At 44.4% G+C, this 27,940-nt stretch overlaps 1 protein-coding gene across 3 annotated transcripts in view; it reads right to left on the bottom strand.

Moving 5' to 3' along the window:
- YTHDC2 (YTH N6-methyladenosine RNA binding protein C2) overlaps positions 1-27,940 on the bottom strand; it is a 155,290-nt gene that overhangs the window by 86,561 nt on the left and 40,789 nt on the right. For all 3 annotated transcript variants that reach the window (XR_013624886.1, XM_078786366.1, XM_078786367.1), the window contains exons 9-13: positions 17,993-18,100; positions 16,746-16,897; positions 10,858-10,981; positions 1,118-1,244; positions 778-843 (exon numbers count right to left, since the gene is read on the bottom strand). Coding sequence is in view for 2 of the 3 variants with exons in the window: in XM_078786366.1 (XP_078642492.1) it covers positions 778-843; positions 1,118-1,244; positions 10,858-10,981; positions 16,746-16,897; positions 17,993-18,100 (577 nt within the window). In the remaining variant the exon portion in view is untranslated. The remainder of the gene's footprint in view (positions 1-777; positions 844-1,117; positions 1,245-10,857; positions 10,982-16,745; positions 16,898-17,992; positions 18,101-27,940) is intronic.

Below are 27,940 nucleotides of genomic sequence, written 5' to 3'. Positions count from 1 at the left end.
CATCTAATTCACCATGTCCCCCAATGGATGTCACCTGCTCTTGCTGGTCAGCAGAGGCAATTCCCAATCCACTGCGCCAATTTCACGGCCTTATACCCTCCAGAGAACATATGGATTTTCACAGGACATATGGAGTGAGAGAAGGAGAGCATTTTGAAGAGAAGGTGATAGAAAGAGGCATAGCCGTACAGCAGAATGGGAGAAATGTGCCAGAGAGCAGCATGGAGCACTGGAGCAGTGATGTGCAAAGTCTGCATTAAGTGATTCCACAGCAGAGGTGGTCTTGCCGTGCATAGATGTTGCTTATGACAAGGTAGTGAATAGGAACTTTGGTTTTTGCTTTGGTCTCCCTTATTCGAGGGATTGTGTAGCCGTTGGCGGCAGCTAAAAAAAGGAAGGAAGGATGTGTGCCTGTGTGTACATATGAAAGAATCAAAAACGGCTTGGCCGATCACCATATAGCATGACTTACTGGGGGTACTTGTGAGCCGGTGTTGGACACAATTAAAATTGGCCCCTTCCCTTTGAGAGTGGGGGAGGGACTTTCATTAGACTAGGTTTCTGTATATTTGTTGTACCGAGACTAATATACTTCATTAGCAAATTATCATGCATGGTCTCCAACAACGAGCTAAAGGAAAAGCAAATGATACACAAAGTTACTCGAACATAGAAACCATTTGTACAACACCAAAAGGTTTAATAGTGAGAGAAGTTAGTGTTATGGTTACAAGTGTGTGGCAGAAGATTGAGAGAAGCTAAACGAGCTATACTTACATGTGAGCTTCCAATAGTTTCATTACATTAGACTGTTCATATTTTGTTGCCCAGTCGAATGCATTCCTGGAGGATGTAACAAAGCATGTAGGTTAAGCATTCCCTCAAAACATTTTGCTGTCCCTTCAGCACATTACCCATTGAGCTCTCCATTCTATCCAGCTTAAATTTTAAGCTCAACAACAACAAACTCACCAATTTCCTTTGTTTTGTTTTTTTGAAGAAGAAAACAGAAGCTGTTTTTGAATGATCAAAATGATATCCTTAAAAATGCATACAAAGTGCCAGAAAGAATTCACATGAAGCATGAACAATAATATGATCCTTGCAAAGAGCTCACATGCCATTGGGATTTTTCAGGTGAGGATCAGCACCGAAGCTCAGGAGCTGTTTGACTTGTGATGGCAAGCCTCGTGCAGAGGCTACCATCAGTGGAGTGATGCCTTTTTCACTGTGCCTGCAGTCCACTGCAAAAAACATTGGAGATTATCAGGCACACAGTTATGATTTGCTCATCGTGATGTCATAGCTTTACTATGCTATGTTTCTTTCTTACCTTAGATAAAACATCTGTGCAGATACCTTTCATAAATTGTGTAATTCCTACATTTTCAGGGAAAGTGGAATGACCACGAACAGGTGGACAGTTTTGATTTTGCTTTTCACAATGCACGAATATATTTGCCTTTTATCGAGAACTTATAGCACCACATCGCACAAAGAATGTGCGTCCCATGCACATACAGTTACATGTCACGGCATAGAGGGTAGCAAACAACAAGCTTGACCAGAACGTGTGGTGTAGGCGCACACTGTACTGTACTTCAGCACACACACATTTCAACTTAAAATATGCTTAGCTAGCTCAAACCGATTTCAAAAGCGAACGAACTTTAACTTTTCCCGAAAACCTGCAAGCTTGGTGACAGCAGAGCTGGATGCACAGTTTTTATGTGACACTAGCTGCAACGAGAGAATATTGAAAGCTGGTATGGGCGATATCCCATACCAGCTTGTGGAGACGTGATGCCTAGGAATAAAAATAAATATCCAATGCTCCAGGAGACTTCCGGTTTCGGTCCCATGAGCGACGGGGCTTGCTTCGATCTCCACGGCATCAAAGTTTGAGTGTTTTCCCGTTCGTTTCTTTGTCAAATTTCCGCTGCGTATTTTGTTGTGTATGTGTTATTGTGTGTTTCTATTTGGTTTTGGTTTTGTAGTGGTTGCAAATTTGTGTGTAATTAGTCGTTTCTTTGTTCGCGCCTCGTGCGGCCTGGTGTCTCGTGCGGCCTCCTCGTCTCGACTTGTGCCCCGCCCCCGAAATCTCGTTTGTTCTTTCACCTCTGCTCCTGCTTTCTCAAATCCACGTTCTCACTTAGAGACTTTTCCCAGATTGTTTTTCATGGTTTTGTTTAAATATTTCTTTAAATATGTTTAAACCGCGGCCGTGATACTGACGCCGCCCCCCCCCCCCCCCCCCCCCGCGTCCCCCCAGAATTTCCATGTTTTAAACGTTTCCCAGTGTGTACACTGGATAAGAATAGGTACGCCGTATCCCTGTGTGTCGTAAGAGGCGACTAAGAGGGTTGGCGTCAGGAAGGGCATCCGGCCATAAAACACTGCCTCAAAAAGAGAACCATGACAATTACAACTACATGTGCGCAGGGTACAGCCCGAAGTGGAGATCGGTTTCTGAGGTTTGGGACATGGAATGTAGGGACAATGACAGGGAGATCAGGAGAAGTGGTGGAAGTATTGGTCAGAAGAAGAGTGGACATATGTTGTGTGCAAGAGACGAGATGGAAGGGAAGTGGTGTGAGAATGGTGAAGGGTAGGCAGGGACAGAAATACAAGTTTGTGTGGCAAGAGTGCCCGGAGAGCGTGAATGGTGTTGGTGTCCTGTTTTCTGAGGAGTTTGTAGACAGTGTGGTGAGTGTGACTAGAGTGAGTGATATGTTGATGATGGTGAAAATGATGATTGGAAAGCTCTTGGTGAACGTCATCTCGGGATATGCTCCGCAGGTTGGTCGAAGCGATGAAGAGAAGGACAAGTTCTGGTGTGCGATAGAGAAGCTGATGGAAAACGTGAAAGATGAGGATGTTGTTGTGGTAGGAGGAGACCTAAATGGACATGTGGGAAGGAGTATGGATGGTTTTGACGGAGTTCATGGGGGTTACGGATATGGTGTGAGAAATGGAGAAGGTGAAAGGATTTTGGAGTTTGCTGATGGAGCTGATTTGTTGATTTGTAATACTCAGTTCCAGAAAGAGAATAAGCTTGTTACATACACGTCAGGTGGGTCGACGACAACCGTTGACTACCTGATGGTGCATAGGCGAGATAGGGGGCACCTCCGGGACACAAAGGTGATCCAGGGGGAGGAGGCTGTTTCACAGCACCACTTGGTTGTCTGCGACGTAAGGGTGAAAGGTGCGAGGAGAGTTCGGCGGGTGAAGTACCAACCGAGAATGAAGGTGTGGAGGTTGAAAGAGGTGACAGTAAGGGAGGCATTAAAAGAGAGGCTGAGTAGGGTCGAGGATGATGTGGTTGAGCTTGAAAGTCGTTGGATGTCAATGAAAGCTAGTCTGTTGGGAGCCGTTGGTGAGGTATGTGGATGGACAAAAGGACCACCGAGGCACTCGGAAACATGGTGGTGGGATGATGAAGTTGGAAAGAGGATTGACGAGAAGAGGAAGAAGTTCAAGGAGTGGCAGAAGGCGCAGGGTAAGGGAGCAGAAACAGCAGAGCATGAAAGTTATAAGGCAGCCAGGAAGGCTGCAAAGAAAGAGGTAGCAAAGGCGCAGGAGGCATGTAGGAAAATGTTCGGAGAACGCTTGGATTCAGAAGAGGGTCAGAAAGCAGTATTCAGGATTGCAAAGCAGATAGCGAAAGAGAGGTGTGATGTGATGGGGGTGAGTTGCTTGAAGGATGAAGTGGGACAAATCGTTGTCGACCCAGATGGAATTAAAGGAAGATGGAAAAGATATATGGAAATGCTGTTGAATACAGAGAATGAATGGGATGGCAACATAGAGAGTAACCCAGTTTTAGGACCGGCAGAGAAGATAACTGAGAAGGAAGTTGAGGAAGCGATAAAAGCAATGAAGGGTAGAAAAGCGGGAGGGCCGACAGGAGTTGTGGGAGATATGTTGAAGGCAGCAGGAAGTTGGGGTGTGAAGAGAATGACAGAGATCTGTAATCTGGTGGTGAAAGAAGGCCGCATTCCAGTGGTTTGGGAACTGAGTACCCTCGTCCCTCTATACAAGGGGAAAGGTGACCCTCTGGAGTGTGGCTCGTACCGAGCGACAAAGTTATTGGAGCATGGAATGAAGGTATTGGAAAGGGTGTTGGAGAGGACGATAAGGAAGAAAGTGAAGATCGACGAAATGCAGTTTGGATTCATGCCAGGAAGAGGAACGACAGACACGCTTTTCATTGTGAGGCAGTTGCAGGAGAAGTACATGGAGAAGAGGAAGAAGTTGTTTCTTGGGTTTGTTGATCTGGAGAAAGCATTCGATCGGGTTCCACGCAAAGTATTGACATGGGCATTGAGGAAGTTAGGAGTGGAGGAATGGTTGATCAGAGTAGTGATGGCAATGTACAAAAGAGCGCGCACAGCTGTAAGGACGAAGGACGGGAACAGTGGTGAGTTTGAGGTGAAGGTGGGAGTGCATCAGGGGTCGGTACTAAGTCCACTACTATTTGTAGCTGTGATGGAGGTGCTGGCTCAGAACACAAAGGAGGGTTTACCATGGGAGTTGTTGTATGCAGATGATCTGGTGTTGATTGCGGAAAGTATGGATGGACTGAAGGAAAAGATGAACACGTGGAAGGAATGTATGGAGACAAAAGGTCTGAAGGTGAATATCGGAAAGACGAAGGTGATGGCAAGTGGTAAAGCATGTGGTGAGGTGGAAAGAACTGGGACGTGGCCCTGTGCTGTGTGTAGGAAGGGTGTCGGAGTGAACTCCATTCAGTGTACAATGTGCGCTGAGTGGGTTCATCAAAAATGTAGTGGTCTGAGAGGGTCATTAACCAGTGTGGCAGCTACATTCAAATGTAAGGTGTGCACAGAGGGAGCTGCAGATGGAGGAAATGTTGAGTTGGATCTTGGAGACAGCGTGAAGCTGGAAGGTGTGAAAACATTTTGCTACCTCGGAGACATGCTGAATGGAGAAGGTGGATCAGACTCGGCAACGGTTGCTCGAGTGAGATGTGCATGGAAGAAGTTTCGGGAATTGAGTGGCGTGCTGATGATGAGGGGAGTGTCGTTGAAGCTGAAGGGAAAGGTGCATGCTGCATGTGTGAGTAGTGTTATGATTTATGGGAGCGAGACATGGGTAATGAACGTAGAGCAGCAACGAAGGTTGGAAAGGGTGGAAATGCGAATGGTTCAACGGATGTGCAGAGTATCGTTGAGAGAGAGGAAGACAAATGATGAATTGCGAAAGATGATGGGAATAGAGCCTGTGATTGATGCTGTGAAGAGGAACAGGTTGAGATGGTTTGGTCACGTGTTGAGGAAGGATGAAAGTGACTGGTTGAGAAGAGTGATGGAAATGAATGTAGAAGGAAGTATAAGACGGGGAAGACCGAGAAAGACTTGGCTAAAGATGGTGGAAGAAGAAATGCGGGCAAGGGGGTTAACAAGGAGAGATGCAGAAAATAGGGCAAAATGGAGAAGATTGTCATGGGGACCGCAAGCCTAACCCCCGCTCTAGCAGGGAAAATGGCCTTTAAAATGCATGTTGTTGTTGTTGTTGCTCCAGGAGACCATCAATTTATGAATTTCTACATTCAATTAACTAACTATTGCCTTTGTGTGCTGTGCGGTACTTACCCGTCGCATTTTGCAATCGATAGTGCCCCCACCGCAACCCCCAAGAGTACTGGAACAGTTAAGTCAAATTTGTTATTGCCACAGTATCTTCAGAAAGATGATGATGGGAATAGAGCACATAAAGATGATGATGATGGGAATAGAGCACATAAAGATGATGATGATGGGAATAGAGCACATAAAGCTGATGATGATGGGAATAGAGCACATAAAGATGATGATGATGGGAATAGAGCACATAAAGATGATGATGATGGGAATAGAGCACATAAAGATGATGATGATGGGAATAGAGCACATAAAGATGATGATGATGGGAATAGAGCACATAAAGATGATGATGATGGGAATAGAGCACATAAAGATGATGATGATGGGAATAGAGCACATAAAGCTGATGATGATGGGAATAGAGCACATAAAGCTGATGATGATGGGAATAGAGCACATAAAGCTGATGATGATGGGAATAGAGCACATAAAGATGATGATGGTGGGAATAGAGCACATAAAGATGATGATGGTGGGAATAGAGCACATAAAGATGATGATGGTGGGAATGGAGCACATAAAGATGATGATGGTGGGAATGGAGCACATAAAGATGATGATGATGGGAATAGAGCACATAAAGATGATGATGATGGGAATAGAGCACATAAAGATGATGATGATGGGAATAGAGCACATAAAGATGATGATGATGGGAATAGAGCACATAAAGATGATGATGATGGGAATAGAGCACATCAAGATGATGATGATGGGAATAGAGCACATAAAGATGATGATGATGGGAATAGAGCACATAAAGATGATGATGATGGGAATAGAGCACATAAAGATGATGATGATGGGAATAGAGCACATAAAGATGATGATGATGGGAATAGAGCACATAAAGATGATGATGATGGGAATAGAGCCTTGCGAAAGATAATGGGAATCGAGCCTGTGATGGATGCTGTGAAGAGAAACAGGTTGAGGAAGGATGAAAGTGACTGGTTGAGAAGAGTGATGGAAATAAATGTAGAAGAAAGTAGAGGACGGGGAAGACCGAGAAAGACTTGGCTAAAGATGGTCGAAGAAGAAATGCGGGCAAGTGGGTTAACAAGGAGAGATGCAGAAAATAGGGCAAAATGGAGAAGATTGTCATGGGGACCGCAAGGCTAACCCCCGCTCTAGCAGGGAAAATGGCCTTAAAATGCATGTTGTTGTTGTTTGTTTTGTACAGTATCTTCAGAAAGTATTCACACCCTTTGAATTTTTTCAAATTTTGCTGTTACAGCTTGAATTTAAAATGGGTTAAGTTGAGGTGTGTGTGTGTGTGTGTGTGTGTGTGTGTGTGTGTGTGTGTGTGTGTGTGTGTGTGTGTGTGTGTGTGTGTGTGTGTGTGTGTGTGTGTGTGTGTGTGTGCGCGTGTGCGTGTGTGTGTGTGTGTGTGTGTGTGTTAAAGTTTGACGAGTCCTCTGTTCTCTGCTTAATGTAACTTCTCATGCCAACAGTAATAATGGGCTCATACACAATGCATTCTTTCACAGCTTGATTGAAAGTATTGAGAGGGAGAATTGCTTTGCAGTGCATGTCCTCTAATTGTCCCAATGAATGTTCTTGTTCCCAGCACTCAGCAATTGCGACAGAATAAGTTGCAGTTTCTGCAACTTATAACAAAGCCATGTACCAAGTTACAGTTCAATATGTTAAAGGGTAAGGGGGGAAACGTCTGGAAAACTGACCCATGCATAATATGTGATATTTTCTAAGTCTAAAAAGGGCATAACTGTGAAGAATTAGCGAAACGCCTCGAAACTCAAACTAGTTCTGTAACCTTTCATAATAAAGCCATGTACCAAGTTGCAGTTTAATGTGTTGAAGGGTATGGAAAAAAAAGCATGGAAACCACAGGTGGGATGGACAGACAGACAGATAGAGAGCAAACCTATAGTCTCCTACATTGAAACTCGTATGGGACAAGTATCATCATCATCATATGCATTTTAAGGCCATGTTCCCTGCTAGAGCGGGGGTTAGCCTTGCGGTCCCCATGACAATCTTCTCCATTTTGCCCTATTTTCTGCATCTCTCCTTGTTAACCCCCTTGCCCGCATTTCTTCTTCCACCATCTTTAGCCAAGTCTTTCTCGGTCTTCCCCGTCCTCTACTTCCTTCTACATTAACTTCCATCACTCTTCTCAACCAGTCACTTTCATCCTTCCTCAATACATGACCAAACCATCTCAACCTGTTCCTCTTCACAGCATCAATCACAGGCAATATTCCCATCATCTTTCGCAATTCATCATTTGTCTTCCTCTCTCTCAACAATACTCCGCACATCCATCGAACCATTCGCATTTCCACCCTTTCCAGCCTTCGTTGCTGCTCTACATTCATTACCCATGTCTCGCTCCCATAAATCATAACACTTCTCACACATGCAGCATACACCTTTCCCTTCAGCTTCAGCGACACTCCCCTCCTCATCAGCACGCCACTCAGTTCCCGAAACTTCTTCCATGCACATCTCACTCGAGCAACCGTTGCCGAGTCTGATCCACCTTCTCCATTCAGCATGTCTCCGAGGTAGCAAAATGTTTTCACACCTTCCAGCTTCACGCCGTCTCCAAGATCCAACTCAACATTTCCTCCATCTGCAGCTCCCTCTGTGCACACCTTACATTTGAATGTAGCTGCCACACTGGTTAATGACCCTCTCAGACCACTACATTTTTGATGAACCCACTCAGCACACATTGTACATTGAATGGAGTTCACTCCGACACCCTTCCTGCACACAGCACACGGCCACTTCCCAGTTCTTTCCCCTCACCACATGCTTTACCACTTGCCATCACCTTTGTCTTTCCGATATTCACCTTCAGACCTTTTGTCTCCATACATTCCTTCCACTTGTTCATCTTTTCCTTCAGTCCATCCATACTTTCCGCAATCAACACCAGATCATCTGCATACAACAACTCCCACGGTAAACCCTCCTTTACGGTCTGAGCCAGCACCTCCATCACAGCTACAAATAGTAGTGGACTTAGTACCGACTTAGTACTTAGTATTCCCTGGTGTTGGGCTAGCGGCTAGGGTGCCGGCTTAGGATCCTAGGATCCTGGGTTCGAATCCCGGTCAATCGCTGAATTAACGCCAGGGGGGTTGACTCAGCCTGTCATCCTTCCGAGGTCGGCTAATTGAGTACCAGTTCACTGGTAATTCCCTGCTTGTCGTTAAAGGCGGCAAAAAGGGTTGGCGTCAGGAAGGGCATCCGGCCGTAAAACATTGCTTCAAAAAGGGGACCGAAAAACAACAACAACCACAGTTCCCGAAAAAGGCCAACCCCCGCTTGCGGGGAAAAATGGCCTCTAAAGGTGGTTTTTTTTTTTTTTTTAGTACCGACCCCTGATGCACTCCCACCTTCACCTCAAACTCACCTCTGTTCCCGTCCTTCGTCCTTACAGCTGTGCGTGCTCTTTTGTACATTGCCATCACTACTCTGATCAACCATTCCTCCACTCCTAACTTCCTCAATGCCCATGTCAATACTTTGCATGGAACCCTATCGAATGCTTTCTCCAGATCAACAAACCCAAAAAACAACTTCTTCCTCTTATCCATGTACTTCTCCTGCAACTGCCTCACAATGAAAAGCGCATCTGTCGTTCCTCTTCCTGGCATAAATCCAAACTGCATTTCGTCGATCTTCACTTTCTTCCTTATCCTCCTCTCCAACACCCTTTCCAATACCTTCATTCCATGCTCCAATAACTTTATCGCTCGGTACGAGCCACACTCCAGAGGGTCACCTTTCCCCTTGTATAGAGGGACGAGGGTACTCAGTTCCCAATCCACTGGAATGCGGCCTTCTTTCACCACCAGATTACAGATCTCTGTCATTCTCTTCACACCCCAACTTCCTGCTGCCTTCAACATATCTCCCACAACTCCCGTCGGCCCTCCCGCTTTTCCACTCTTCATTGCTTTTATCGCTTCCTCAACTTCCTTCTCAGTTATCTTCTCTGCCGGTCCTAAAACTGGGTTACTCTCTATGTTGCCATCCCATTCATTCTCTGTATTCAACAGCATTTCCATATATCTTTTCCATCTTCCTTTAATTCCATCTGTGTCGACAACGATTTGTCCCACTTCATCCTTCAAGCAACTCACCCCCATCACATCACACCTCTCTTTTGCTATGTGCTTTGCAATCCTGAGTATGGGACAAGTAATGATACAAAAATAAAAATCAACAATTTTGGACACATTGGTTAAAAATCAATACACAACTCCATCGTTGTTTGCCCCCATCTCTCAATGGTGAAGAATCACGTTTTAAAAAAATCACATCCGGATCTGGATCTTCACCAAAATATAATCAATTTGTCCTCCTCACACACCCAACCAGTCTACCAAGTTTCATCCAAATCAGTCCACAACTTTTGAGATATCATGCTATGTGTCGTTTTTGCCCTATTACTAAATGGTGAAGTCACTTTTAAAATTCTTGGATCCATATCCAGATAAGGATCTTCACCTAAATTTAATCAATTCTTGTCACAAACCCAACCTGTCCACCAAGTTTTGTTGGACGAATCCGTAACAAATTTGTCGGATAAAATAAGTGGACGGACGAATCCGTCCACAACTTTTTGAGACAACCTGCTCACAGACAAAGACCGACAGACAGGGTGAAAACATAACCTCCGCCACCGAATAATTTAAAAATAAATCCTATAAGTATTTTGATACGTTCTTGAACTGAACTGCCACTGAGGCTGTCCAACACAAAATAAGTTCCTGATTAACTTTTTATGGAAGTTTGACAAGTATACTACAGGAGGATGTAATCAAAAGATTAAGGGGAATGAAAGAGAAGGAAGAGATGTTAAAAGGGAAATGAGGACATTACTAGATACAACAGGAAATTACATCAATATGAGAATATGCAAGTTGGCAAAAACAAGAGTGTGCATCTCCGAAGTGCCATAAAACAATTTCGCTGAAACACCACAGTTGTTGATTAGAGGGCTGTATTTGAAGCATAATGGCTGTTGAAGTCTCCACAGATAAGGAAGGGACAGAAAATATTTTTAGATGGAAAAAGGAAGAGACGCCTTTACAACCTCCAACTCTTTCCCGTGTCAATACGTGGCTTCCTTAAACCTCATTGCCAAGTGTTGCTCTATTCCATAAAAAATGTTAGTCAATGGGGATTACAGTTTGCATAAGCTCACCGTCAACACCTTCACTTTGCAGCAGGTAGAACAACTGATTCCAAGCATTCTCCTCTATCCACAACTCGGTAATGCATGCATCCACCTCCATTTGTAACGAACTTTCAAGAATACTCGACTCAGACTGAAAGAAAAACATAACATATGGTGTCTTGAACCTGCTCAATCATTGCCACAAGTGAATAGAATATCAAACAGAGTCTGCAAAGCTACATTGTAATGAACAACAATACAAATAATAATTAAACTATAAATGCCGAATGCATGCGATCAAAAGGTGAGTCACTAATGCGCATTGTGTTGTTGGTTGTAATCTCCATATTTCAGAAGGTGGAACAGAGCCCTCCCAGGTCTCAAAGTATCCACCTACGTGTGTGCGTGCATATGTGTGTCGTCGATTGGTATCTCCATAATTCTGGTTTCAGAAGGTGGAACGGAGTCCTCCCAGAACTCGAAGTATCCACCTTCGTTTCGGTGAAGGATTGCGATTCATGGGATAAGTTGTGAATTTTTTTTTTTTTCTGAGTTTTGTTTCGAGGGCTCTTTCGAGGATCGTTTACGAGCCCCGGACCGCCTCCAACTGTAGTTTGTTTGTGGTAATGTTCCCAGGGATGGGTTGTAAACTATTTGAGGTTCTTCTTTATCATTCCCGATGTCGCAATTATCACTGGTACAATTTCTGCACTATTCAGCCTCCAGGCTCTGTTTCTACCTTGCAAAATCTACACTTGTCCGATTGACTCAGTCCCGCCATTTTCTTAAAGCTATTCGTGTGGTGTTCCTTGGTCTTGGGCATTTATAATGATTTGTTCTCTGCACCAGGTGAGCTGACCTCTTAGCCATTCCAGTGAGCCTTTTTTGTCTATCCCCAATCTAACATTTTTTATACTTCCATGCTCTTTAGTCTTTCTCCCAGTCTTCACTATACATCTGTTGATATTTATCTCTGCCACCAAAGGTGGATGGAGGTTATGTTTTCACCGCTGTCTGTTTGTCTGTCCATTTGTTTGTTTGTTTGTGAACAAAATATCTCAAAAAGTTGTGGACGGATTCGGGCGAAATTTGGCAGAGAGGTAGCGTATGTCAGAGGGACGAAATAATTAGATTTTCGTGAAGATCGGTGCTGGCTCAGAACGTAAAGGAGGGTTTACCGTGGGAGTTGTTGTATGCAGATGATCTGGTGTTGATTGCGGAAAGTATGGATGGACTGAAGGAAAAGATGAACAAGTGGAAGGAATGTATGGAGACAAAAGGTCTGAAGGTGAATATCAGAAACACGAAGGTGATGTCAAGTGGTAAAGCATGTGGTGAGGTGGAAAGAACTGGGAAGTGGCCATGTGCTGTGTGCAGGAAGGGTGTCGGAGTGAACTCCAATTCAATGTACAATGTGCGCTGAGTGGGTTCATCAAAAATGTAGTGGTCTGAGAGGGTCATTAACCAGTGTGGCAGCTACATGCAAATGCAAGGTGTGCACAGAGGGAGCTGCAGATGGAGGAAATGTTTAGTTGGATCTTGGAGATGGCATGAAGCTGGAAGGTGTGAAAACATTTTGCTACCTCGGAGACATGCTGAATGGAGAAGGTGGATCAGACTCGGCAACGGTTGCTCGAGTGAGATCTGCATGGAAGAAGTTTCGGGAACTGAGTGGCGTGCTGATGAGGAGGGGAGTGTCGTTGAAGCTGAAGGGAAAGGTGTATGCGGCATGTGCGAGAAGTGTTATGATTTATGGGAGCGAGACATGGGTAATGAACGTAGAGCAGCAACGAAGGCTGGAAAGGGTGGAAATGAGAATGGTTCGGTGGATGTGCAGAGTATCGTTGAGAGAGAGGAAGACAAATGATGAATTGCGAAAGATGATGGGAATAGAGCCTGTGATTGATGCTGTGAAGAGGAACAGGTTGAGATGGTTTGGTCATGTGTTGAGGAAGGATGAAAGTGACTGGTTGAGAAGAGTGATGGAAATGAATGTAGAAGGAATTCGAGGATGGGGAAGACCGAGAAAGACTTGGCTAAAGATGGTGGAAGAAGAAATGCGGGCAAGGGGGTTAACAAGGAGAGATGCAGAAAATAGGGCAAAATGGAGAAGATTGTCATGGGGACCGCAAGGCTAACCCCCGCTCTTGAAGGGAAAATGGCCTTACAATGCATGTTGTTGTTGTTGTATTTAATATTTCAAGTGATTCTTCACCATTGAGTGATATGGCCAACCAGGCGGAGGTATGCTCTCGACTGAGTTCCGTTCTAGTTTGTCTTGTATTTTTCTTTCGTCTTTTTTGCAATTGTTGGGGCTGTATTTGTTGCTGTTTCAGTTTGGTGGGTGAAATCTTGAAATCACACTGTTTTTGGAAGTTTTTTGGGACAAACAAAATGATGTGATCAGCATCGAGTGATCAATGTGATAAATGTGATTTTAAAAATGTGATCAATCAGCCTTCTCCCAATTATCAGCAAAGTCATGGAATCCATCATTGCTTCAGACATCAAATCTTTCCTCTTCTTCAATGGCTTGATCTCTGATCATCAATTTGGTTTCGGACCAGGTCACTCAACTCTGGACATGCTGCTTCTGCTGTCTCAACAATGGATGGAGGTCCTCAAAGCCAAACAGGAAATCAAAGCTGTCTCCCTTGACATATCACGTGCCTTGGATACGGTCTGGCACACCGCTCTGCACACCAAACTCTCCTCCTATGGTATCCATGGAAATCTCCACGCACGGCTTGCGGACTTCCTCTCTAGTCATAGTCAACGTGTGGCCCTGAATGGGGTTCTCTCATCTCCCCTTCCTGTTCAGGCTGGAGTTCGCCAAGGCAGTGTTCTTGGCCCTGTGCTTTTTCTGGTCTTCATCAATGATCTCTCTGACTCTCTTGAAAATCCTCTCTATCTCTTTGCTGATGATTCAACTCTCTGCCACTCCATTCCTCATCTCTCAGATCAGCAGTCTGCAGCCTCCTCACTCTCTGCAGACCTGGACAAAATCACAGACTGGTCAAACAAGTGGAACATGTCTTTCAATCCTGACAAATCTCACACTTACCATGTCTCTCCAAAAAGACCGACTGGAAAACCCTCCCATCTACTTTCTCAACAATCCTCTCCAATACGTTCTGCCACTCAAGCTTTTGGGTCTCACTATCTGCCATGATCTTTCTGGGAAAACCACATTTCCAATCTGGCCTCCAAAGCCAGTCGCCGACTGGGCATCCTCCGTCGTGTGAAGTCCTTCCTTGGCACACCTGAGCTCCTCACTACATACAAGGCTTCATCCGCAGCTCAATGAAACACTGCTCCCTCCTCTGGGCTGGTGCTCCTGCCTCACACCTAGCTCGTCTTCACGCTGTTGAAACCAAAGCTTTCAGAATCATTGGAATCTCCCACGATGAAGCTAACTCCGAGGGCCTTTCACTCACTCACCGCAGGCAGGTTGGTGGTCTTTCTGTCTTCTACCGACTCCTCTCCGGCCTTGCTCCCCCAGCTCTATCTGTGCTCTGTCCACCAAATATTCCTACAGGTCGCACAAGATCCACCAGTAACACTCTGCTGGTGAAATTGCCAAAATCAAGACTCTCTGCTCACCTTCACCATTTCATTCCTCTTTTCTCCCGCCTCTGGAACAAACTCCCTCACTCTCTTCAATCCCACTCCCCCCTCTAGGTCTCTAAAACAGCTGTTCACCACCATCTCTTATCATCGCCCATCCAAAACCTTGATCTTTTCTACCCCCCGTCAATTCACCCCAGATCCACTTTTTTTTTTTTTTTAAATCCCGACCTCTTTCTTTCCTGGAAGTTCCAGCAGCGTCCATGTCTTTTATACTTATCCCCCCCCCCCCCCCCCCAGCCCTTTTACTCCCACGGATCTTCCGTTGCCCCTGTTCTCTGCTGTTGTACTTGTGTGCTTCCCTCTCTCTCCCCATCTTGTCTCCCACTCCCATTATTGTATGTTTTGTGTGTTCGTTTGTCTGTTTTTGTGATTGATGTTGGCTCTTTCACGAGCCTCAAACTTGTATACAAAAAAAAGAAAAGAAAAAAAGTGATATTTCGGGACAAGCACAACGGAGTGGAAACGTAAATTTATCAAACATTTAAGAGAGACCTACTTTTATCCTCACTAAACGGGTTCTTTGCAGGGGTCTGTATGATGTCACATATGATTATTATCATCATGTGATTTGATCCAAAATTGTGTCTTTATATTAGTTGCTCTGAATGTTATCAGTGAAACTCATTTTTCTGGACAAAAGTGTTTGAAGCAAAGCAATAATTTCTAAATAAAAATTGTTAACCATATTGCAGTATACAATATTGTTATATACCCCCTCAAAATCATGACAGAATAATTAATTCATAGTTTTACTTGAAATTTATACATGTTAATCACGCATTTGTTGTTTGAATTTGCCTTTGGACAGTTGTACCGAATGACTTTTTGCCACTTTAAAACGCTTAAAGTCCCTGAATTTGTCATGAGTCAAAACAAACACTTTTGGAATTCAAGGAAGGAGCGAATGGAGAGTTACACAGCGTGATATGTGTACAGATAAATTGTACTTTTTGGAAAATATCACATTTGCACACGACATTTACACGTCACATTATTGACCCAGTTACCTCCGACAGAGGTTATGTTTTCACCACTGTTTGTTTGTTTGTCTGTCTGTCTGTTTGGGAGCAGGATATCTCAATGTTATGGAGTGATTCAGCCAAACTTGATGGACACGTTGGATGCGTGTCAACGCAAAATTTATACATTTTTTGGTGAAGATCCAGATATGAGAATTTTTTTTTTTTCAAAATGATTCTTCACCATTAAGAGATTGGGCCAGAAATAATACATAGCAAAATATCTCAAAATAGTGTGAATCAAACTTGGTGGAGGAGGTGGGTAGGTGACAAGAACAAGTCGATTAGATTTTGGTTCAGGTCTGGATGGAGATCCGGCCTATCAGTGGAATACAAAACATAAACTATTCAGCCTGGCGGAGGTGCTGTTCTAGGCTTCATCGACTAGAACTAGAACAGCACTCGATACGCCCTATCGAGTGCTGTTCTAGTTGTTTATTACACAGCCCATTTGTTATTTTGTTTGTTCTGTTTTTATTGACTTGTGTAATAAAAAAAATTTCCTGTTAGAGGCACGTGTGCAATTCATTGCGTCACCTCGCCATGCTTGACCGATTTGGAACATTGGACTTACCATGCGGAGAATAAATCGTAATTAACGTCTTGATAAGTGGGGGTATTTCAAATTTCCCCTGTAGCACAGGAAGAATCTTGCAGGACGACGGACGCCTCGTGTTTTCTACAAATTAAACACCTTGGCTATTCGTGAGGCCGCTAGGCCTTGGCATTTCGGGTTCTCAAATAGACTCACAGCCCCAACACATGAATAAGTTATAGGATGTTGGATCAAATTATTTCTTAACTAAAAAGGAACAGGCAAAAACAAAGATGTCTCAATACAATGTTAAGATACAATACAATAATGTTAACATCTCAGCTCTACATAACCATTAACCTCAAATGATCAACTGGTAACAAAAATCCATCAGGCATAGAAGGTTCAAGTTGCACATGTAGAAGGAATGATGTAACTATAGATGTAGATATAGAGGTAAGCATCTCAAACAAATAGAAATCAAATAAAAACAACCTTGTACCACAGCCAGTATCATTCATAAAAGATTGCAAGTGCAAGAAATCCATTTTGTTTCCACACTAAATAAACCACAATGTGTTTAAAGACAAAAACTTGAAAGATTTGCGAATCACAGAAGATTTTATAAGTCTGTGGTTTAAAGGACACCAACAACAAACAACATCTCACATACACGGTACACGCCTGTGACTGCCACGGCTGTATACGAGTGCCGAGGATGATGCTCATACCTGTTGAGTATCCGTTCCACTTGCAAAATTGCCGACAAGTGAATCTATATTCTCACTGGGTTGGGCAGGTAAAGCACCAGAAGGCTGGAATTCGTGAACGCTGCTCTTATTCTTATTCTGCGTCGATTCAGTCAGGTTCTCTTGTCGACTTGCTATTCCCATGGAGATAAAATTCAAACAAGGAAATCATAAAGGTTTCCTGTTAAAATAGTAGCAACAAGAATCTTTCATTAAAAAAAAAAAAAAATCACATTTTGTTCAAGGCAGGACAGCTTCAGTGAAACACAGTCTGAAAATACAAAACCACCACACAAAAGTAATGTTGGCATTCTGGGCAGCCCCCTGCGTCTTTAAAAGAGCCGATGGAACCAGATAAGCAAATTAATTCTTATTCTTCTTCGTTCGTATGCAGCACAAGGCTGTGGGGTAGCATCGTTGGCTGAGGGCGCAGTTGTGCTGCTGATGCAGTGACCTCTGTAGATTAGGGCAGGAATTTGTAATTGGTTCCTGGTGCTGGCGATAGCTCATCTACTCTTTGCGAAGGACACCGAGGGATCTTTAACATCAACCAAAGAATGCTGACAGCCGGGACACCTGTTTGACGTCCACCCGAAGGACAGCACACACACATTGATATGAATCACTCTGCCTGTGAAACCCTAGGATGACAGTTTATAGCTGGGTCTGAAATCAAACCCAGATTAGACCTCTAGGCGATCCTGTAAGTCAGCAAATGAATAAGTAACTATGACACAAGTACAGCCCAACATTACAGTGGAAATGCTGCACAAGGCTGCAATAAGCTGCACTACATGCAGTGCTTAAGCTATGTGCAGATGGTAGTCTGCTCTTGTCATATTGAGGATACTGGACTGACATCCCAGAAGTCGTGTCCAAATTTGGCCAAGAGCAGAAGTATTAAGGATTCAGATTCTAAGCTTCTGGAAGTCAAGCAAGTGTCAAAATTAGCTCCAACCAGGTCCAAAACCTTCAACAGCTTATGCTCTCATTGTCAATCATTCAAAATCCAAACTGAAAGCCCACCTCAACATATCAACCATCTTCTCTAAACTGTGGAACATCCTTCCATGCGCATTCACAATGGCCATCTAGTAGGGCGCCAGGTTGATTACGTTTTCTCGCCATTTTAGCCTTTCGTGTCCATATGCACCCCAAGTAACCTCAATCAAAACTTATTCGTCCGCTGCTTCGGTAAGTTAGTGTTTAGGTCGAGGGATTGGGCTCACAGTTTTGTTGCTCTAAATGGATTTTTTTCATCTGCCGTGTTGAGTATCCCGTGCTCCGGAGAACATCTTCCAGATACATCACCTTCACATCATACAGCCGCCCAGGTACTGTGGCACAAATGTACAACATATAGAAGTATAAAAATAAATAAATAAAAAGATGCAAAAGGTATACAACGAAACGCATAGTTCTAAAAATATGCGCAGGTAATAACAAATATCACGTGCAGGTAATAGCAATGTGAAGCAAAAACTACAGGCAACAAGAGAACCTGTGCAAGTACACGGTATTCACTGCCTACTTTATTTGCCGAAAATGAATAAAACACGTCGGACCCAAAAGCATCCATGTGGGTTATCAAATTCCTTGATTGAGGTTGCTCTTCTTCTTTCTGTAATACTGTATTATGAATTTTACACAAGATTGTAAATGTCACCTTGATCCACCAAAAATTGGCCTCAGGCTGACCCTCTCAGCTAAGACGTTTCTGATCCATAATCAGCAAGACTATGGGACTGATCACTGTAAGTGATGTCATGACATTTATCTGTTTTCAAATTTCCAATCAGAGATGATTAGTTGGGCTTCTGTTCTCAAACAACGAAGATTTTCCTTCTTTGACTCAGCATGCACACAAAATATCTCACAGGAGTGTCCCTGAATATCTTTGACTTTGATATGATGCATAACACTTGGTGCTCCAGGGTTTTTCACAAGAGCTATCTTGAAGCCCTGGAGGGAAGAATGGGACTCAACAGACTGGGGAAGTTGGCTCCATCGGCAAGAGAGACGAAGAACAAATGAGTGGAGGTGAGCAGTGAGCTTGGAGAAGAGGGTTACAGGCAGACAGTGTGCACCTTGCAGAAACCTGGGAGGGAGGGCAGAGGGTGCCAAAAGAGGGCAGAGGGTGTAAAACCAAGAAGGTGGTAGAATACAGAGGCCACCAACCTGCCTACAACGTGAAAGAACAGGCCGAGACACTAAGCTTTGTCGTGGGAGATCCCAACAATTTTGAGGGCCATGCTTTCCACAGTATTAAGAAGGGCAAGGTAGTCAACCCACCCAAAAAGGAGAAGAGTAGCCTACTCCATCAAGATAAGAATGAAGGCCATCTACCTATATACCCCACGACTAACCTACAGACTTGGCATTTAATATGGAAAAAAAAATTTGTGGGGGTGAACTTACTTTTCAAGATGTCTTAGAACCAAAATTTCATTGGAATTATGTTGAAATTATTCTCGATTTTGTTAATGTGACCTTTAAAAGAAACAAAAACCACATTTGACATTTCGAAACAAATAAATTGATCCTTGAAAGTGATGTAAACTGATATTGAACTCAATTCATGGACAGTACTGTGTTAAACTTCTGTACCTTTTCCAGAAGTATCTCTTTATTTTGCACATCAGCCAAAAAATTTTTATAACAAAAACAAAAGTTAAATTACGACTAGGATTACGGACAGTAAAATTACAGTTCAGTACTTTGTGTAACCCCCACGAGCATTCAGGAGAGCACGTACACGTTGAGGCATGCTGTTCACGAGATTTGCCAAGGTTTGGACAGGAATCGCTTGCCATGCAGTGACAATAGCCTGCTGCAATTCACGCACAGAGGTCGGCTGCTGGTCCAAGTGGTCGATTTGACGCGTTAATTCTGCCCACACGTTCTCTATCGGATTCATATCCGGGGACATGGCAGGCCACTCCATATGCTCTACACCACGGTCAGCAAGAAAGTGTTGGATCATGCGAGCACGATGAGGCCGTGCATTGTCATCTTGGAAGACAAAGTTTCCTAGAAAGGCTGCACGAGCAAATGGAAGCAATGTTTCTTCCAGAATGGCCCTGTGCTTGAACTGGTTCAGGTTTCCATTCAGAACAACCAGGTCAGTTTTGCCCCCTGCATGAAAAGCAGCCTAAACGGTCACCCCACCACCTCCAGCTTGGACTCTTGGCACTATACAATCTTTGTTGTAGGCTTCATGCACTTGTCTGCACACTCGGACGCGACCATCTTGACGATAGACCAGAAATCTAGACTCGTCACTGAAGATCACGTGATTCCAGTGTCCTGGCTGCCATTGACGGTGCTCTCTGGCCCACTGCAATCGGCGCTGGCGGTGTTGTCTGGTCAGGCGTGGCTTTCTCAGGGGACGCCTGGCACGATAGCCTGCTTGAACCAGTCGTTGGTTGACTAGCCTTCTGGATACAGGCACATTTGTCAGTTGCTGCCACTCAGCCCTAAGCCGATTAGCTGACTTGGTACGGCCATTGCGGACTAACCGGTGCAGCTGGCGATCATCCCTCCTTGTGGTTCTGCGGGGACATCCTGGCCTCGGTATTGGAGTAGGGACACCCCTCTGAGCATTTCGTTTCAGGATCTTTGACACCTGACCTTGAGTGATGCCATACTGCCGAGCAATAGCACGCTGTTTCATGCCGTAATTTCGTAAAGCCACCACTCCATGACAAACAGCATTGTAGAGTTGACGGACCATCTCCAGAGGAAGCGGCAATAACTTTTGGAGACGTGCAGCAGTTGTTTTCCACTAATACAGAACGCAACAACCCTTGTATACCCGAATGTGAAGCCAATCATCAAATGCACCTGTCCGTACATTTTGCCACGCCACCTGTGATATAATCCTGTTGTTGACTTCTTGCTGCGACAGACAATCAGTGACATGGTTCTTTTAACAAATAAATCACCAAAGTGTAAAATAAACTCACTAGATTGATATACTGAGTTAAGAAAGTAAACCCGTCAAGAAAAAATATATATTCCATATTAAATGCCAAGTCTGTAGATGGTATTCACGGTGCCTTTTACAATGTTCCAACTTCCTCTTTCTCCAGTGTTCAATTCTTTATTCTACTACTATTCACTCATTCCTCTTCAAAAGTTTGCTTTCAAATAAATCCTTCCATCATTACAACACTTACAGCTCTTCCTTTCTGCATTCTCGACACTCACCTCTATTCCAACCCTCCTTGAACGTTTTCAAACATATCCCTGACTAGAACTCCAGTTTGCAATCGATGTTCATATTTCATTAATCGTTCCTTTTGTAAATCTTCAGTGTCGACCTGATTGCGGCAGAAGACCTAAATTATGAACCAGGTGCTCACTTTTGCCATCTATGGTCGCACTCAAGTGCATAATGTCAATGAACTGTGAGACGTCTGCATAAAGGAGCTATGTGCCAAGGTGAACCAACTCAACTATTCAAAGAATGTGGATCTGGGAACACTACCACCATGTGGAAGAAGTCGAGAGCAGCACGTAACGTGGGTGAACTGTCAGATTGGAAACTGGAAGAGGGTCCATAGTCGCTAAACCACATATTCCAGATGTAACGGTTGGCCATGGATGGGAGTTGAGGGATGGCAAGTTGTGGTGTCAAATGTTAGGTATATGGACATAGTTCATTTTAATATGACTTGGGTGAATAAAGTTTCACAAATGCACTTCATATTGAGGATAGAAAAGTAAATGTAAATGTAGAAATTTGTAGTAAATGTAGAAATTTGATCATTTTTGTGACGCGCCGGATACGCACCTGGGGTGCGGGCATATGTCGTCCAATAACTCATTAACTATTTCTGAAACGTGACAATATTGATTTCCAAAGAACCATCAAAAGCTAAGCTTTCATTTTGTGCCTTATTTGTATGTATTAATGCTATAAAGACCACACAAATTACCAAAGGAGGAGGGAGAGGGGGTGTGGGAAAGGCACACCAGCAGCTATAGAAGCCCATGGTCTCTTCAATCTCTGTGGAGATGAATGTGCACATGTGCAGGAACATGTCTGGTACACATGCGTGAAACGAAGCAGGCAGAGGATGTGGAGGACGGATTAAACGATGAAATCAATTGTTGATGTCGGGTGAATTATTAGGAAGAGATACAGTCTTTCTGGACGTCCCACAAACAGAAACACACTCGAAGAAGTTCTGTCACTCAAACGTTTGGGTCTCACTACCTGCCATGATCTTTCCTGGGGAAACCACATTTCCAAGCTGGCCTCCAAAGCCAGTCGCCGACTGGGCAGCCTACGTCGTGCGAAATCCTACATTCACAAACCTGAGCTCCTCACCACATACTAAGCTTTCATCTGTAGCTTGATGGAATACTGCTCTCCCCTCTGGGCTGGTGCTCCTGCCTCACACCTAGCTCGGCTTCACGGTGTAGAAAACAAAGCTTTTAGAATAATTGGTATCTCTTGCGATGAAGCTGATTCTAAGGGCCTTTCACTCGCTCACCACAAGCAGGTTGGCCGTCTTTCTATCTATCCTCCGTCCTTGAACCCCCTGCTCTGTCTGTGCTCTGTCCCCCAAATATTCCTACAGGTCGCACAAGATCTGACAGCAACCCTCTTTGGTGAAACTACCAAAATCAAGACTCTCTCCTCACCTTCACTCTTTCATTCCTCTTTTCTCCTGCCTCTGGAACAAACTCCCCCACTCCCTCAATCCCACTCCTCCCTCCAGGTCTTTAAAACAGCTGTTCACCACCATCTCTTATCTTCCCCCATTCAAAACCGTGACCTTTTCTACCCCCACTAATCCACACCCCAAACCCACCTCTTTCAAAATTCCCTGTTTTCTTTCCTGAAAGCCCCCGTAGTGTCCATCTTGTTTATCCCATGTACCCCACTTCAAACCCTCTCTCTACCACAGATCTCCTGATGTCCCTGTTCCCTTCTGTTGTTGTGCTTCCCTCTCCCTCTTTCCCTCTCATCTCCCACTCCCTTTATTATATAGTCTATGTGCTAGCTTTCATACAAGCCTAGACTAAGCATATAAAATTGAAAAAGGCATTGAAGGTTGTCAAACGTTCAGGCCATAGAAAGACCTTGCAGAAGGAAGGATGCCCAGGCTGGGTTTATTTTTTTTGGTAAACATAGTCAAGGCACTCGTGGAAGAGCTAGTACTAGTACATTGAATGGATGAGGATGTAATAGACCACCAGGAACAGCAAAACGAGGGGTGGAGGTGGGAAACCGACAGTAGAACTGAAGACCAAGGCAGAAGAAGGCCCAAACAATGGGCATGGGAAGGAAGGGGGGGGGGGCAGGAAAGGATGCATGAGGTGGACAAGATGGATACAGAAGGAAACTCTTAAGAGGGCAAACTGGAAATTGGAAGAAGGAGGGATTTGGGTGGTGTGGGGTAACTAAGGTGGAACAGATCATGGTTTTTGATTGGGGGCAATGTGAGATTGTGGTAAAGAGCTGTCTTGAAGACCTGGAGGGAAGAATAATATTGAAGAGGATGTGAGAGTTGGTTTCCCAGGCAGGAAAAAGAGGAACAAATGAGTGGAGGTGAGCCAGTGATCCTATATTTAGGTAGTTTCACCAGAAGAGGGTCGATGGTGGACAGTGTGTGGCCTGCAGAAACCAGAGCAGGACAAAGCACGGAAAGGGCAAAAGGTGCAAGACCAGAAAGGATGTCATCTATCTATAATTCCAGTAATCTCTGTCTGTACGTTTGTCTGTGACCGCTGTTTCTCGACAACCACGGGTCCGATATACTTTAAACTTGCCAGGTATATTGCTGGGGACCCGAGGATGTGCCTTTTCAAGTTTTCATATTAATCGGACAATTACTTACCGAGCTATGTCCAAAAAACGATTCAACCAATCAGAGAGCAGCGAACTATCGCGTGTGCCGAACGTGGCGGGCACACTCTGCCTCGGATGGCACATTTGAGAGCGTATTCATTTATTTCACGTTTGCAAACTATGTTGGCGTTAAACTATGTTTTACAACTAATAAAAACGAATTTGCGATTCATTCGCTTTCCTGCGCGTTTGTGCACGCGATGGCGATTTCTTTACCAAACTCCGGAAGCCGTTCGCTTTGGACCAAACCATTGCATGTAAATAGAGGGGGGGGATTGTCACCACTCGCAAGCCGTTCGCTTTGGACCAAACCATTTCATGTAAATAGAGGGGGGGGATATAATTTTAGATATAGATATAGTACGGGCATGCCCTAGTCTATCTATAATTCCAGTAATCTCTGTCTGTATGTTTGTCTGTGACCGCTGTTTCTCGACAACCACGGGTCCGATATACTTTTAACTTGCCAGGTATATTGCTGGGGACCCGAGGATGTGCCTTTTCAAGGTTTCATATTAATCGGACAATTACTTACCGAGCTATGTCCAAAAAACGATTCAACCAATCAGAGAGCAGCGAACGATCGCGTGTGCCGAACGTGGCGGGCACACTCTGCCTCGGATGGCACATTTGAGAGCGTATTCATTTATTTCACGTTTGCAAACTATGTTGGCGTTAAACTATGTTTTACAACTAATAAAAACGAATTTGCGATTCATTCGCTTTCCTGCGCGTTTGTGCACGCGATGGCGATTTCTTTACCAAACTCCGGAAGCCGTTCGCTTTGGACCAAACCATTGCATGTAAATAGAGGGGGGGGATTGTCACCACTCGCAAGCCGTTCGCTTTGGACCAAACCATTTCATGTAAATAGAGGGGGGGGATATAATTTTAGATATAGATATAGTACGGGCATGCCCTAGTCTATCTATAATTCCAGTAATCTCTGTCTGTACGTTTGTCTGTGACCGCTGTTTCTCGACAACCACGGGTCCGATATACTTTTAACTTGCCAGGTATATTGCTGGGGACCCGAGGATGTGCCTTTTCAAGGTTTCATATTAATCGGACAATTACTTACCGAGCTATGTCCAAAAAACGATTCAACCAATCAGAGAGCAGCGAACGATCGCGTGTGCCGAACGTGGCGGGCACACTCTGCCTCGGATGGCACATTTGAGAGCGTATTCATTTATTTCACGTTTGCAAACTATGTTGGCGTTAAACTATGTTTTACAACTAATAAAAACGAATTTGCGATTCATTCGCTTTCCTGCGCGTTTGTGCACGCGATGGCGATTTCTTTACCAAACTCCGGAAGCCGTTCGCTTTGGACCAAACCATTGCATGTAAATAGAGGGGGGGGGATTGTCACCACTCGCAAGCCGTTCGCTTTGGACCAAACCATTTCATGTAAATAGAGGGGGGGGATATAATTTTAGATATAGATATAGTACGGGCATGCCCTAGTAGAAGATAAAAAGACCAACTACCTGTCTGTGATGGTGAAGTGATAGGCCCATAGACTCAGCTTCATTGCGTGAGATTCTAATAATCCTAAAGGCCTTCCATGGTGGCGTCAAGCTGAGCAAGATGTGAGGCATGGGAAAACAGCCAAGAGGGGAGAGCAATATTCCATAAAGCTGCAGATGAAAGCCACAGGTGGATTAGGAACTCAGGTGTGCCAAGTAAGGACTTTGTACGATGCAGGATGCAGTTGGGCTACTTAAGCGGCTGGCTTTGGAGGACAACTTTGAAATGCCCTTTGCCCAAGAAAAATCATGGCTGATAGTAAGATCCAGGAGTTTGAAGGACTGAACTGCCTCAAGAGGATTGTTAGGAAAGTAGATGGAATGGTTTGCCAGACGGTTCTTTTGGAGAGGAATAGTGTGAGTGTGAGTGCGAGTGTGAGTTTTGGAAAGCCTAAAACACATAACCCAAATGTTATACCAGATCCTGATGATATCAAAGCCTGCAGAGAGGGAAGAAGCTGCTGCCTGCCTGTCTGAAGGATGATAAATTACACGGGAGAGTCATCAGCAAAGAGTTAGGCAGAATTTTCCAGAGAATGAGAAAGATCATTGATGAAGATGAGGAACAAGAAAGACGGGCACCAAGACAATGCCTTGGACTGGGAGAGGAGATTACAAGATCCCGTTAAGACCTACAAGCTGAATACGAGAGTAAAGGAAGTCAGTGATTCATGAGAGGAGGTGGCCTTTGATGCCATAATCAGATAGTTTTGAGAACAAGTTGGGTGCCAAACTGTTTCAAATGCTTGAGATATGTCCAGAGAAATAGCCCTGATCGCATGTCTGAGATTGAAGGCTTCCCTCCATTGTTGAGAGAGTGGAAGCAGCATATCCAAGGTGGAGTGGCCTGGTCTGGGTCTGAAACTGAACTGATGATCTGAGATCAAGCTGTTAAGTTACCCGTCATGCACAACCAGCTTGTGCATGCAATAACCCATCTAAAATGCTCACTCAAAGTTGACTCAGTGATCGAACAGAATTTGCAGAATAATCGACAGTTCGTTGTAAACTACCATGTGGATTGGTTTCAGATCACGGCCAGAGCATGCAGCGTGTCATATCCACGCATGCTTGAAACCACATTCAGAAACATACACAAAGCCCTGTTATCTGCAAGAAAACATAATTTGTACAAATGCTTTGCTTGTTTTGAGACAACTGTAGCAAGTCTGAGGTTATCCAGTTCATTCAGTGCCTCAGAGCCATAACGTGCATCAACGGCAATCATCGTCAGCCACATGAACGAATCAGCGACAATATGAGAATAAATTGCTTCAATCACTTTTGTTTTTTCTTTTTTTGTAAAAAGAATCGAGACTCGTGTAAGAGCTAACACATTGAACATGAAAACATGCACAGACACATAAAACATGCAATGAAGGGGGCGAGACAAGAGGACGAGAGAGAGAGAGGGAAGCACACAAGCACAACAACAGACGAGAACAGGGATGGCAGTGGATCTGTGAAAGGGGGAGGGTTGGGGTAGGAGGGAGGGGTACATGGTATAAAGCAAATGAACACTTCCAGGAATTTCAGGAAAGAAGTTGGTGATTGAAAGAGGTGGATTTGGGGGGTTTTAATGGGGGTAGAAAAGATCAAGGTTTTGGGTGGGGAAGACAAGAGATGATGGTGAACAGCTGTTTTAAAGACCTGGAGTGAGGAGAAGGATTGAAGAGAGTGTGGGAGATTGTTCCAGAGGTAGGAGAAAAGAGGAATGAAGGAGTGAAGGTGAGCAGAGAGTCTTGATTTTGGCAGTTTCGCCAGAGGGTTGCTGGCAGATCTTGTGCGTCCTGCAGGAATATTTGGGGGACAGAGCACAGACAGAACAGGGGGAGCAAGGCCGGAGAGGAGTAGGTAGAAGACAGAAAGACCACCTACCTGCTTGCGGTGAGAGAGAGAAAGGCCTTCAGAATCTGCGTCATCGCAGGAGATTCCAATGATTCTGAATGCTTTGGTTTCAACCGCGTGAAGCCGAGCTAAGTGTGAGGCAGGAACACCAGCCCAGAGGGAAGAGTATATTCCATTGAGCTGCGGATGAAAGCTTTGTATGTGATGAGGAGCTCAGAAGTGCCCAGAAAGGACTTCGCACGATGGAGGATGCCCCATCGGCGAATGGCTTTGGAGGCCAGCTTGGAAATGTGGTTTTCCCAGGAAAGATCATGGCAGATAGTGAGACCCAAAAGCCTGAGTGACAGAACTTCAAGAGGATTGTTCAGAAAGTATATGGGAGGGTTGTCCAGATGATCTTTTCGGAGAGACAAAGTGAGAGTGTGAGATTTGTCAGGATTGAAGGACATGTTCCACTTGTTTGACCAGTTTGTGATATTGTCCAGGTCTGCAGAGAGTGAAGAGGCTGCTGCCTGCCGATCTGAGGATTTTCCAGAGAGTCGGAGAGATCATTAATGAAGACCAGAAAAAGCACAGGGCCCAAAACACTTCCTTGGGGAACTCCAGCCTGAACAGGAAGGGGAGAAGAGAGAATTCCATTCAGGGCCACACGTTGACTGCGACCAGAAAGTAAGTCTGCAAGCCATGCATGGAGGTTTCCATGGATACCATAAGAGGAGAGTTTGGTGAGCAGAGCTGGGTGCCAGACCGTATCAAAGGCACGAGATATGCCAAGGGAGGCAGCTCTGATTTCCTGTTTGGCATTGAGGAGCTCCATCCATTGTTGAGACAGCAGAAGCATCTTGTCCAGAGTAGAATTACCTGGTCTGAATCCAAATTGATGATCCGAGATTAAACCATTGGAAAAGAGGAAGGATTTGATGTCAGAAGCGATG

This window comes from Myxine glutinosa, chromosome 11 (genome assembly GCF_964187855.1).
Source record: "Myxine glutinosa chromosome 11, kmMyxGlut1.1, whole genome shotgun sequence".
NCBI classification, from domain to species: Eukaryota; Metazoa; Chordata; class Myxini; order Myxiniformes; family Myxinidae; genus Myxine; species Myxine glutinosa.
The sequence above is the reverse complement of the archived record's forward strand: the minus strand, read 5'-3'. Positions and strand labels throughout refer to the sequence as shown.